A 14,569-nucleotide genomic window follows, 5' to 3' on the forward strand; every position below is an offset into this window, starting at 1 on the left:
GGCACTTGCTAAGCCCCAGTAACTGTGCTGCAGGGTATAACTGTGCTGCAGGGTATCTTTTGCCTTCTTATTGTGCAGGGATTAAAGCCTGGCTGCCTCGATCAGAAAGCTGTCCTGATTGCTCACAAACTCTCAGCCTCCCCGGTTAAAACTGATTTAAAGAGACAGGAAAAGCAATGAGAAATCAGCTCCCGCTCCGTCCTTTAAAACAAACTTAATTTTGACACCTAATTATGTGCAAGTCAGACTCGTTCCTATTGCCTTTGCCAAGCTGCTTTTTAGTTTGGATCTTACAGGGTGCTCACCCTCATGGGGAGGGAGGCTTTGATTAGGAGGAAGGAGAAAGTCCTGGAGAGGAGAAAGGCTGGGGGAATAAAGGTACCTGCAGCACCATGCTGCCTCTGCCCCTCACCTGCTCTGTGACCGTGGGCATGTGGCTCTGGCATCTGGGCTTTGATTTCCCTGCTTTTAAAGGAAGGGAAGCATCAGTTTCCTCCCTCCACGTGGTATTTGGAGACAGCAAACTGCAGAGTGCTGAACCCGAGCGGTAAAACCACTCCCGTAGCCTAATGACAGCTCCAGAGAAGTAGCAGAATATATCCATTTTCCCCCATCTCTTTAAGCAGAGCTAAGGAAGAGAAAAGAAAGCCCGTGCCCTGGCTGAGAGCAAGCGGCAGCACTGCAAGTGATGCACAGAAATGTGGGGAACACTCCGGAGTGCAGGAATTCGGTTACAAGGCTCGTTTGCAAATTAATGGCTAAATCAATTAAATGAAAACATGGGATTTCTCTTGGGGAAAGTCTAGTCACGGTGGCAGGGAGAAGGGGAGGGGTTGTGGAGCAGGGATGACATAATCACGTTTGCGAATCACCAGCACTGTGCACGCTTTAATCCATTAATGGGGTTTTTATCTGTGATCATAAAAAGCAGGTTACATTCAGCCTGGAAGGGAGCGAGGGCTGGAGGAGAGGGGAGGGGAGGAAAGACACAGAGGGAGAGAGAGGCAGAAAGCAAGGCAGAAAGAGAGCACAATCCACTCGGTGCATTGCATGCAAGCTTGGGGCTGACAATTAGGGATCTCAGGAGAGCAGCTTCTCAGAATAACGCGCTCTCCTCCGAATGGACCGACGGCAGACAGTGGTTCAGCCCTGCTGATATTTTCTAAGCCCTCCTCGCAGTTTGATGGGCATTCCCGGTGCCTTTGTGCACGTCTCGGGAAGCGTTGACGTGGAAAGGAGCAGCGAGGAGGGGGAGGTTGGAGGAGAAAGCTGCAGCTCCTCTAAAACCACGGAGGGCATGCACGGGAGGGAGCGAGCTGGGGAGGAGGGCGAGGCGGGGGCACCTCGCGCCATGGTCCCCCGGTGCCGGCGCGGCGCAGTTCTGGAGATGTCCCTGCCGTGACTGGATGCACCATGAGCATCTGGGAGCTGCTCCTGGCTTTCCTGGTGGTGCTGCTGATGCTCGTGGCCCTGCTGGCCAACGTGCTGGTGCTGATGTGCTTCCTGTACAGCGCCGACATCCGCAAGCAGGTGCCGGGATTGTTCATCCTCAACCTCACCTTCTGCAACCTGTTGATGGCCGTCTCCAGCATGCCCCTGACCCTGGCTGGGATCATTTACAAAAGTCAGCCGGCAGGAGATCAGGTCTGCCACGCTGTGGGCTTCCTGGAGACTTTCCTCACCACCAACTCCATGCTGAGCATGGCAGCGTTGAGCATTGACAGGTGGATTGCTGTGGTCTTCCCTCTAAGCTACCACTCCAAGATGAGGTACCGGGACGCCGCTCTCATTCTCAGCTACACGTGGTTGCACTCAGCATCCTTCCCCATAGTGGCAGCTTCTCTCTCCTGGCTGGGTTTCCATCACCTCTACGCCTCCTGCACGCTCTACAACAAGAGACCGGAGGATAGGACACAGTTTGTGATTTTCACTGGGGTCTTTCACGCCCTCAGCTTCCTCCTCTCCCTGGTAGTGCTGTGTTTCACCTATCTCAAAGTGCTGAAGGTGGCACGGTTCCACTGCAAGCGCATCGACGTGATCACTATGCAGACCCTGGTGCTGCTTGTGGACATCCATCCCAGGTAAGCTTCCCCTGAGGTCAGCAGATGTTCCTGGCAGGAGAAGTGAGGAGGGGGCTCAGTGTTGTGTCTCACAGCAGGGATGGGGAGGGAGAGGAAACAAACATCCTCTCAGCCTGTTTCTGTTCTGCATGGTTCTTTTCACAATTCTCTGATTGCTGAACTCATTTTTTGTTAGGCATAAGGACTTGTTTTGGGAGGGAGAGCTAATGAACAGGCAGCTTTGGCCAAGCATGCACTTCCCTTTGAGACAGTGATCAGATCACTGCCGTTTGTGTCTGAAGGTGGATTTAGTGGTCGATAGCTTTGCATATTTTGGGCACTGTGAGCCCCAAAAGGGTTGCTGGATCCCTGAGAGGGAGGAGGCTGCACATGTCCCTCGGAGTTTGGAAGGGAAGCTGAGCGCTGCCTGCTGCTCCTTTTCCCAGCAGTTTCCCCATTGCTGCGCTCTCTGTAACTTTATCATTCCTGAAAGCAGGATCCTTAAGGGAATTACATCTGCAAAATTCATGTGCTCGAATGCCTGTACTTAAACCTTAAGTGAGAGAGAAACCAGTGGCAGCGTTAATGTGACAAACAAGGGATGTATAAAGCTCCTTTCAAATGGGAGATTTTAGGCAAGTCCCTTGTGCCTCGAGACAAGAGGAGAAAAGTCCCCAGGGACTGGCAGGAGTGTGGGCTGGAAGGCAAGAACCAAACAGGGAGAGGAGTGTGTGCAGAAGTCACACCAGGGATTATGCACAAGCCATAAATCTTGCCTGAATAATCGATGTATAGGTCTGGAAGGGATGCAGGATTGATGTGTGATACAGGGAGGAAATGTACCTGGAAGAGAGGAGAGCAGAGAGCAGAGAGAGAGGGCAGTCCCATGCCACACATCCCATCTGAGCATCCCTGCTCCCCTTTGCTCCACCAGCCTCTCCATCTGCAGCAGCCAGAGCACAGCTGCAGGGCTCGGAGCACATGTGGCTGTCCTCAAACACAGGTCATGCTTTGGGGATGCCTGAGGCTAAGACAAATAGGTCTGGAAGGATCAGGGCAGGGCAGCACATTTTAGAGGAACAGAAACATTTGCTCAGAATCCTCCTGCTAAGCTGTTTGAGCTGTCTCTTGACCAAGAATGCAGAGCAGAACTTTGGGCAAGTCTTGCTGCCGCTCTTGAGAAATACAGGGATAAATCTTCCCTTATTCACCAATCACACTGAGGAAAAAAACACCCTCCTGCCCTTCATGCTGTCTGCTTGATGAACTGTGCCTCAACTGCCTCAGCTCCTGCAGCATGAGGAGATGTGGTGCTTACTCCCAGGGAAGTGCCACAAACCCACCAGGGCTGTTTGAAACCCCACTCGTTTTGCCTAATGCTAAAAGTATGCCTGGACTGCCCAGCAAAGTTTAGTAAAAGGGCAAAAATCTCAGTGTTGCTTCTCCTCCCCTGCATTTTTTCCTGGTTGAGGTCGATTTGAGGGTGTTTGTGCATTTTGTGATCCTCTCGCTGCGGGGTGGAGGCAGTGGGGCTGTGGGGATGGTGCTTCCTCTCTTCAGGGGAGCCAGAGCTGTGCAGGCACTTTGCTGTGGGTAACCTGCACCACTGCCTGTGCCTCTGGCACCTGGTTATTCTGGTGCCTCTCTCTAAGGAAGGAGTTTTAGTTTCTTTCCTGCCCTGCAGAGCTGGTGGCTGATTTGACCCCTGGAGGGGCTGCTCTAACCAGTGACAGCTCCTGTGCTGAAAGGGGCAGACCTCAGGTCACCACCCCTCCTGCCAGAGCTGCACGGGGGCTGCAGCTCTGCTGGCAGAGTCAGAGATGCTCAGAAACCTCTGATAACTAAAGGCATCATTTGCCTTGTGTAACAGGCAATTTCAGGATGCCCTTAGTACCTGGCAGCACAGCTGTGGGTGCTGGGAGAGCCCAAATGAGAGAATAAAAGTTTGCAATCCCACTTTAGGCTACTCTGACTCCTCTGGCTCATGGCAGGGTCCGGTTTCAGCGCTGGGGAATGTGTACAGACAATTTTCTGCTTCCCATGACTCAGAATCCAGCCGCAGGGGGGTCTGGTGACAGGATTGTGACAGATGGCTTTATTACCTGTGACTTAGGAAGACACCGGTGATCTCCTGAAGATCATTCAGGACGAGCACAAAGGAAACCTCCAAATACCCTGCAAATATGTGTGAATGTCTAGGGCATGTGGCATTTCAAGTTAGTTGAGGTTTTTTTAAGTGGATCCTGCTTTTTCTTTGTTCTTAAGACCAACATATCTTGGGTATTGTGGGAGATTTGGGCAAAACTTCACTTAAGTGCTCAACCCATGTATTTCTTAATTAAAATTATCTGTACTATCTTTTTGGTGTATCCAGTTCTACACATTTTAAGGTCCAATATCCCATATCCAAGGTCAAACTTTGCTTAAAATACCAAACCTTCACAGAGATATAGCTCAGATTTCCCAGGATATTAAAATCTTTAACTGAAAGCTTAGCCAATAATCCTGTTCTATTACTGATGTCACTGCTAGAACTCACACGTGCCTTATCTTAGTGATGAGAGTGTGTGCAAAAACAAAATATCCATCTGTGTGCATGGTCTACATGAAGGAGTGAGATAAAATACCTTCCTCTGTGATGTGGTATTTATTGGATACATCTGGAAGGGCTGAACAAAAGAAATGGGTTCAAGTCTACCAGGACATGGGTGAGCTCCAGGAGTGAGAGACAGCCTTGCATGTGCCAGAAAGGAAAAGATGTGGCTGGGGAAACAGAAACAAAAATTACACCACCCTCTCCTCCCTAACAACACCTCAATTGAACCTGTTTGGCAATACACTTTCCTGTATTGCCATGGGCTTGGGATATTCTGAATTTAAGAACACAGGTCTTAAACAAAGCTCGTGAAACTCTGAGATCATTTTTCTGCGCATTAAAATACTCCAAGTTCCCCAGCTCTTGCAGAATTGAAAGCACACAGGTTCCCTTGAAAAGGGGGAATTTTTTTCCCTTCTCAGCTGTCATTTCTGGCTGCAAGTAATTCACATATAGAACATGTAACACCTTTAAGTGGGTCATTTTCTTTAAGAGAAAGACAATTTGTTAGAAGAACAAACTTTTCCTCCAGTATTTCTTTCATCACATCATGATAGGTCTCTGGGCCTGACAATGTAAGACCAAATTCAGAATGGAGCAAAATAAACACTTTTTCTTTAAAAGAACCAAAGGAGCTCATTGCCACAGAGATCACTGAAACACACTGAGATCCTCAGGACACGGCATGTGTTTGAGTGTTGATAAAACATTTACAGATGAAGTAAATAATGTAAGGGTATGGCCATGAGCCTCAGAGAGTGTGGAGCCTGAGAGTGAGTCATCAATTAAAAATTTACAACAAAAATGGAAAGACTAACGCCAAACAGTTGGGTTTAAAAAAAATAATATCTATATATATAAGTGCAGGGCATGGGCCAGCCCATTCAGTTAGCCTGAGAAGTGACTGTGTCACTGTGAGATCTGTGCAAGGAGTCAGCAGCTCTGCCATGGGCACAGAGAGGGGTTCAGGATGCCAGTCTGGCTTTGCTGTGCCCTTCCCAAAGGGATTTATTGAGGTGCAGGCAGTCCTGGCACTCTGGGAGGTGCCAGTGCCGCCCAATCCCCCTGCCTGGAGCAGACAGGAGCTCACCCACTTCCCTGGGAAACCATGGGGAGCACAGGAGTCCCTCAGACAGACAGAGGAGGAGGATGAGCTTCCACATTGATCACTGTTTTCGCAAGCCAATGTGCTGGTTTCAGGGAGTTTTTGCACTCAAAGCAAGGTCTCAGCCCTGCTGGCACCTTGAGGGGATTCAGAGCTCTCTGGTGGCCTGCTGGGACCACCAGCAGAAAATCCAAAGGAAAAGCTCCCATCCTAAAATACCATAGAGTAGGAAAGAAACCAAGGTGTGACTAATTTAAACTTTTTTTTTAGAAACAGGGCTGGTTTGAGGTGAGGAATGAGGATATCCCAGGACTGTGGATTTGTGAAACAATTCCAACTTTGTGGAGCCTTGAGCCCTGCAGATCTCATGGGATGTTTATGGGCACACAGCTCAGTGGGACACAGTGAGAGCTCCTGTGCTGGGCTGGAGGTTCAGAGTGCTCTTTTCCCCATTATGGTTTTGTTGTTTTGTTGGGTATCTTGCTGGGACGTTTCTCCTCTCCAAGGCAGTGGAATTGCTGTTTCTAGGGAAGAAGCATGTTGTCTATCCCACTCTGGATACATGGGGATTTTGGAAGGAATTTTGAATGAGTTAGAGACAGGACCTCTGAATTGCTTTTGATTATGGGGTTTATTGTCTTATCTTCTACATAGGAAGGGTGAGTTCAGCTCACATCTTTACTGCATGGTTCAGAAGGTCCCAAGACCCTAAGTTGCAAGACTTTTTAAGGAGTTATTGACCAGTAAAACACTGCGAACAAGGATATTTATGTTTTTGACCCAATCCTTAAATATTTCACCTAAGGACCCATGCTACAGTGTAAGCTTTCTTAGCCAATCCTGCTGTGGCACACAAACCTACAGTGCTGCATTCTAAACTTCTTGTTCACCCCTGTAACTACTTTAATTTTTTCTGTATCTTAAACTCTTAAAACTCTAAACGTTCATCTTTTTAACTTGATGTGTCTCTTCTTTAAACTCTAAATCCACAGTCTCGCTTCTAGCACCTAAGTCTGGAAGCCTTTTCCAAGGTCTCAGATCAAATCCTGTGTTTAATTTGGATTCCAACTGGATATTTTTCAAGTCTCTGAGTATCACCTTGCCTGCAAATACACCTTACAGTAGCTCAAGAAGGAGCTGCAAACTAAAAACCACTTTTCATCAGTTGATTATGGGGGTTGTGCACACAAATATACAACCATGTATTTGTAATTGTGAGGTAAAGCACAGCATAATATTGTTTATTTAAACACATTTTTATTTTTTTTTATTTTTTTTTCTACATATTCTTTCAGTCCAGATCAAATCTGTGTTAATTTATTCAACTGATATTTTTCAAGTCTCTGAGTATCACCTTGCCTGCAAATACACCTTACAGTAGCTCAAGAAGGAGCTGCAAACTGAATTCAAGGATGAAATCCACCAATTTTTCTATAGATCAGTTGATATAATGGGGGTGTGTGCACACAAATATACAACCACGTATTTGTCAGGAACTTTGTGGAGGGTAAGATGAACAGACAGTGCATTAATACTTGGGTTTGTCCCATTTAAATGCAGTGCACAACTAAACCAGATTGTTCTCCATCATTCCATGGTGAATTGGAATTGGGAATTGTTACCTGGTGTTATTTGTGGCTGATTTGGTTGTGTTTGTGCTGAATGTCCCACAGCGTGCGAGAGCGTTGTCTCGAGGAGCAGAGGAGACGGCGGCAGCGGGCCACGAAGAAGATCAGTACCTTCATTGGTACCTTCATCCTTTGCTTTGCACCTTATGTAATCACAAGGTAAGTGTGAACCTACATCCTGGAAAAGGCTGCTGACATGCACTCCTGGCTCAGGGAAGTGGGGCACTCTGAGCCAGAGCAGGATTCCAGTCTCCTGGGGAAATCTGATGCGCCGCTTCCACTCCTGAAACAGAGGTTGCATTTACTGAGCTAACAAACGATGTAAAATGTCCCAGTGCTTGTCCTCTCAGTCCTGATGCAGTCTGAGGGTCAGACTCTGCTCACTCAGCCCAGTCAATGTGCTGCTTGCACGGGAGGGATTTAGGAAACCATAAGGTTTTTCAGATGATGCCTCAGGTTCAGCTTTTCTATTTGTCAGATCCTGTCCTCCTTTAGTGTGTGGATCTGAGCTTCACATCAGGGGATGGTGAGCTCTGTGCACAGAGCAGGGAGACAAAACAATTCCTGCTCCAGCTGGGCACCAAGGACAAATGACCCAAATCTCAGCCCAAGAGCACAAACACCGTGGGCTGGAGAGAGAAAAACAAGCAGGGTGGGACTGCAGGGGCTAAAGCTGGAATGGGACAATGAACTGCAAGGTGCAAATGGAGCAGAACTGATCCCAGTGACAGACCCCGTGCCCGGCCGTGCATTTTGGGGCCATTTTGGTTCATCTTGGGTGCAGCCCTGGCTGGGCTCTTGTGCTGCCCAAGGTGGATCCATGGAGGAGATCCTTTGAATAAATCCCTGCTTTATTCTGTAGCTCTGCCAGCCTCTGCTCTAGGGCAGCCTTCACAAGGCATCACGGACATTTTTTTGTTGTCACCTACTGCTGTGTCTGACTTCCCAGTCCAGGGGTTGATCTCCAGGGAAAATCTCTCCTGAACAGGTCAGACTGTAAAAATTTGGTCAACAAGATTCAGCTGAGGTGAGAACATGGTCCACAGACTCAAACAACAGTTTTGTCTGATTGGGTAGGTTTTATTAGTCATAAATATCAAATATCAAAGCTGTGCTAGCTCATAACTGAAAAATCTTCTTGTGATTTATGGTAGATATCTATCCACCAGCTTGTCTTTGGAAATGGCTCCTGTGGGAAACACTAAATTACTCCTGTGAAATAAAAAGTGTTAGAAAGTGAGTACATCCAGAAAAAAAGTTATCTAGCTGTTAAAGGAAATTTACAGCTTGCATTCCGTATTATAAGATTTTGGAAAAACTGAGATGCTGCTATGCACAAAGAGAAAGAAAAAAAATTTAATATATCTCCTATTCCAATACTATTAAGTAGAAACTAGTGGGGCTAATTTCATTCAAATCAGATCCACCTTGAAAAAAATCATTAAAAAATCTGGATTAAGAATCAATATAATTGAACTTTTGGCCTACCTTGAGCTTTTCCAATTCAGTCTTATACCCTGAATTCCCAGAATTAGAAAATTTAGGTAATTTACTAGAATTACCTTCATTTTCCCTTTGTGGCCACAAGACACCACTGCAAGCCATGCACTTAAATGGTATGAAAGGACTTGTAATTAAGGACATTTAGCCTTAATTCTCAAGCTGCAAGATGTTAAAGTATTTGTCTTTTTGCAAACGGCTAATTTTCATTTCATGTTAGGTCTCTGAATTCCTGAAAATCCTCCCAGTCACAGAATAGCTGGCAGCTTATTCTGAGTGACACCAAGTGCTCTAACCAGAGCTGTCAGGAGTATTTCTGTGCTCCTCCAAAGGCATCTCAGCACTCAGGCACCACCTCCCCATCTCCTCTTCACTCCATGGCATCCCAGTTTGCGTCCCAGTAGCCTTAAAATACAGAAGAGGGGGTAGAAAAATCCTGAGCCTCCTCCCTTTAGTCTGTACAAGGATCACTTCAATGTTCTCCTGCTGAGGAGCAGCTTCTCCACAGAGGGTGATGGTGAGGAGAGGGCAAATGCAGGTCCCGGGTGCATGAGGATGTTTTGGGGTAGGGTGGGAGCTGGTCAGACGTGTCAGGAGGGGTGAAGCCTCCCACATTCCTGGCCTTTCCAATTCTGACATGTAAAAGGATCACTGCAGATCATTGTCACAGCTAGAAATGAAGGGATGGGACAATTTTCAGGCTAAGAACGATTCATTGCTCAGACAAACATCAGTCTCAGAGGCCCTGAGATTTCAGAGGAGCAAGCATTCTGCCATAGCTCAGGAGCAGGCACAAGTTCTTTCTTACAAGGCAATCTAGAACTTTCTAACCCAATGGACAGTTGCCACAGGGTTTATTTTGCTTTTCTGACCCATCACCTTTACTCACTTCTGCTGCACTGAGGATACTTTTGTCCAATGGGCTTCTGCCTCACAGGCACACATCTGCTTCTGTTCTCACTTCTGAACTCTCAGCTTATTCCATACAACCCCACCCCTGCATTAGAAACCCTTCACCATCTTATCAGTGCAGTTCCTCACTTACTTCAGGCATATTCTTACTTACAACTACAGAAATATGAGTTTATTATTTTTCTGCTTAATATCTGTGAATTGTATTTTTACATCAATCCAAGCTTCTGCCAAGGCTGCAGATCAAACCCTTCAGTGTCTGTGGGAGTTTCTGTTTTTTCAATTCCCACAACTGCACAGCAGGCTAAGGGGAATTCCCTCTTGAGCTCCCTGAGAGCCCTTGCTGGACACCTGCAGGGTTGGGTGTCCCAGGAGACTCATCCCTGCCTTCCCTGGGCCTCACACACAGGGCTGAGCACCCTGACACCAAGGGGATTGGGAGAATTGGATTTTAATTGTGTGAGCAAGTGTGTAATCGTGTGTAATTTCTGGACCACATCCAGTGCTTTGCATTCTTAGGAGGGACATGATCAATCACAGTTCAATCCATGGACAGAAGACAGGACAGGGAGTGCCTTGCCCATCCTCTCCTAATCAGCAATATATTTCAATTAAACATGCTCTTAAGTACTGCCTGAACTGGGGGCTGACAGCAGCAAATCACAAGGTTTCACTGTAACATCTTCCTGTTTCCACACTAAAAATATTCCATGAACGAGCGAAGGAGTTGTGCTCATGAACCCAGACAGAAAAATGCTTCTCTGGGCAAACCTGAGCTTTTCAGATCACACTGAGGTAAAAATCAGATTAGGCACTTCATTTATCAAGAAAACACTCTTCTAATTAGTTCAGTGGATGATCTTAAGTAGTGTATCAGGATCTGATTGCCTTTGACCCAGTGTTTCCACTTTACCAGCATCACAGGTGTAATCCCCCCACTGTATATCTCTAGGCATGGCTTGCTTCTTGTTTTGTAAAATAACCTGCTGGTACACATTTCTTCCTTCGCTGTATTCATCACTATACAATTAAATACACTTGTTCCAAATGTCTTTTCTCCAAGGAACTTTTTCATAAGAAAAATGAAGATGAGTCATAAAAGTTTCTAAAATTCATTTCCAACTCCAGGCATTTCATACTGAAATACAGAACTTTGCTCGTGTAAGTTAATAAGTGCTGTCAGTGTGTGAGGAAATTGGCCTTAAATTAAAAACCCTGAAGTAATAGCAGGCAGAAGTTCATAATCCCATGCCCTCAGGTTACTGAGGATGGTGGAACAGGCAGAAGATGATTAAAATTCTGTTGTATCATCTCTGGGGGATAGGGGGTAAGCAAACCCTGGTTTTAAATTGTTGTTTGCCCTCTGCATATGCAGATCCTGCTTGGGCACAGCAGAAGCTCAGAATTCTTCTGCAATTTGTGTTCTTCAGCATCCCAGCTGGGTGGGCACACGTTCAGTAAAATATTTTAGTGTAGTGGTTAACTGCACATGTAAATAAAGGATTTCCAGTGTGCATTATGTGTGTAGACATCAAGGTCACACTCTTCAACATGGCATTCTTGTTTGTTTACTGAAGGGGAAATAAAATAATTGGATAGCCGTGTGAAATGACACACTCTACAGAGTTGTAAGTTTCTAAAATATGAAAAAAATATCACAGAAAAAGAGCTTAAAGCTTTGAAATAAAAAGGGTTTGAAGACCAGACAGTAGAAGAGAGGCTTATGAAAGCAAGCCAGGGAATTATGTAGTTGATACTGTAAAATTTAATTTACAGGTAGCACTGAAATATTAATGTACCTTCACTGAAAATGTCTTCTTTTAGGTTGAAACGTTTCATGAAAATGGAAGCTCTGCATATCATTTCCCTCACAAATGAGAAACAAAACCTTTCAAAGGCAATAAATTCTGTGATGTGCCTTGAAAGGCTGACATTTAATTGTTTGTACATGAAATGGAAATGCATAGCTCAGGGTTTGGCTACATTTCTATGTTTGCTGCTTGATAACAGCAAATGTAATTTACTATAAAAAATAATGCATGAGAATTGAAAAATGTGTAAATGTCAAGGAAGCTTACAGAATGCAAGGAAAATATTTAAGATCTTGTTAATAAAAGTGTAGGCTTTTCATTTGATCAGTCAATGAAGGTAAAATTAGCAAGACTAGGCTTGCAACCCTGAAGTGTCTGCTTGATGTGCTTTAAATGGAGATTGTTAATGTCTCATAGAACTGACTGACAGAGCCTCAGACGCAAATTTGTCATATTTTGGTTATTCAAGGCATCCGCTGAATTTAATTAAACGTAATCAAATTCACATCTGTAAAGCACTCAGTAAAAATAAATCATCCAAATGAGATTCAACGTGGTGAAATTCAAAATGTGAAGTAGGCATTGAATAAATGAAGTGGAGAACAACAAGGATGGATCATGGTAGATTACAAAGCAAATATGACTCAGTAGATGATTAATTTCAAAATTGTCAATTCTCATTTTAGAACATGTTAACGTGGATGCCATAAGTTGCATTTTATTAAAGAAGAGAGAGTACACCAGATGAGACCACCTGGAAACTCAAGCAGATGAAAATTTTGTCTCAGTTCTGATCTTTGTGGGAAAGATAACGACCATGAATTACAGGGAGAGGTTGAAAGAACTTTGGTTTATTTGAGATGAGAGAGAAATGGGACAGATGAGGGTTCTTTGGGACCTCAGAGCTGCTGAGCCAAGCAGCACCAGTGGAGTGGCACAAGCAATTCCCAAGTATTCTCATTCCCTGGTCACCTGAAATGTCCCTCACATTGACTGGACTGTGACATCTTCAGCATTATTTTAAATAATGTTGTAGTGAAAGGTTATGGAATGGGAATGACTGAGGGAAAATAATCCTCATCTCTAAACTGCTTGAAGTACCAACTTGATTGTCATTGTTGGCGCAGGAACCACCCTCCAGAATGCTCCTTGGAGGTGGTGCTTTGTCAGGGGAAGGTATTTTCCAGGCAGATTTTAGATCACCTGCTGCTGCAGACAGGTCCAGCAAAGACCTGACCTGCCCCGTGGGCTCTGTAACAGCACACGTGGCTGTTTGACCTCTATGAAAATCAATAGTTTCTAACAGCTATAGAGGCATATTGAACAGAGCTGCCCTTTGATGCTGCTCAAAGGCGTGGGGAGTTATCAATATTTCCCTGTCAAAAATGCTCTCTCTCGGCACACAGTGAGCTATCTGGGCTAGTGTAGGTATGAGGAGTATATTAAGTCCTTCTCCCTCCTCCCTCCCCTAACAATTTTCAATTTTAAAGTTTTTGTCTTGCTATATTTGTTGTAAATGTGCATCCTTGCCCTTTGTACTGGCCAGTTTTTTAATTCAAGGTATGACATGCCACCTCTCAGCAATGAATTTTCCATGTGTGCTTCTACAACTCAGACAAACTGTTCAAAGGCATCAACTCTCTCTAGGAGCTGGACTGGTCCAGAGAGCTGGGTAGCCCTGGTGAGGGGACTCAGATGCTCTAGAGAGGACCCAGAACCAAGAGTTCTGACTGATGCTGGGTTTTTAGGTTGCTCATAGTAGAAGAATTTGATGCCCATGAGACCCAGCAATGGCACTTTGGCAAACAGGGCTCAAGCTTACATTTGCAGTCTTTAAAATTTATAAGAGGAGGACAACATACACATTTTCATGAGCCGGGCTTTCTTTTCTTTAGTTTTCTTGCAAGTACCCAGCAATAACTTGTGGGTTTGGGGTGGGTTAATGTAATTTTTAACGTTCACTCTTTCCCCCTCCCTCTTTCCCCAGACTTGTTGAATTATCCTCCGTGGTCCACATCAACTCCCACTGGGGGATCATTTCCAAGTGCTTAGCTTACAGCAAAGCTGTTTCAGACCCTTTTGTGTACTCTTTGCTGCGGCACCAGTACAAGAAGACGTGGAAGGACATCATAAACAAGATCCTCAAGAGGAGCTCCATCAACTCCTCGGCGCTGGCGGGCGAGCCGCACAGCCGGAACCTCCCGCAGCTGAACGAGTGAGGAGCCCGGCACGGCACCTGCCAAGGGATATTTGTGAAACAACAGCAACTGGCCCACCCACAGTAGCTCCCCTCAGCTGCCCAGGTTTTGGGAGGCAGCTGTGGGCAGGGTGAAGCCCAGAGCGTGTCCCTCCAGCAGCCCGTGGCTGCTCTGGACCTCCTCCCTGAGACTGGAAGAGCGCTATTGATCCGTGGTCCTGCAGGCTCCACAAATACAAATCTCCCATTGATTTCCATCAGCTGCTGCATTTATAGATATAAAATCCAGTCCTCAGCAGAGGGATTCATGAAGGTAATGGGAGCAAACTGCTGCTGGTGTAAGATTGTTCTGAAAAGCTGCACAGGGATGTTTGTGCTGTGTTTGGCGTTGGCTGCAGGTGAAGCTGCTTCAGATGTAGCAGCCAACACTTTTGTAGCTTTACAAAAACCACCCCACCCTAGTGGCTTGTTTGTGGAAACAAAGGTTGTTTGAAGAAAATAGAGAAGATTGTTTGTAGAAAATATCTAAATGGGAAAAGCTTAAAAAAAATCTAAATATTCATCCAGCCTCCAATCCAGTTCAGCCTTTTCTGACATATACTTTAGGAAGAATCCCATAGAATTGAAGGAAGAGAAAAGCCACTTTTGGAGTATGCTGGATTCAGCCATGTCTTCTCTAAATTTTTAAAATTATTTACATAGAATCCCACTAATATTCTCCCCATTAAATTTCAGGAAGATACAAATGGTAGACAGGGTG

General features: G+C 45.5%; 1 protein-coding gene across 1 annotated transcript; it reads left to right on the top strand.

Annotated features, from left to right (window-relative positions):
* The first annotated feature begins 1,413 nt into the window (after positions 1-1,413).
* GPR26 (G protein-coupled receptor 26) lies at positions 1,414-13,831 on the top strand. Its single transcript, XM_030951553.1, has 3 exons — positions 1,414-2,081; positions 7,435-7,548; positions 13,600-13,831. Exons 1-3 carry the CDS (start codon positions 1,414-1,416, stop codon positions 13,829-13,831), a joined length of 1,014 nt encoding a protein of 337 aa, XP_030807413.1.
* The last annotated feature ends 738 nt before the right edge of the window (positions 13,832-14,569 follow it).

The sequence above is a fragment of the Camarhynchus parvulus genome, chromosome 6 (genome assembly GCF_901933205.1).
Source record: "Camarhynchus parvulus chromosome 6, STF_HiC, whole genome shotgun sequence".
Classification (NCBI taxonomy): Eukaryota; Metazoa; Chordata; class Aves; order Passeriformes; family Thraupidae; genus Camarhynchus; species Camarhynchus parvulus.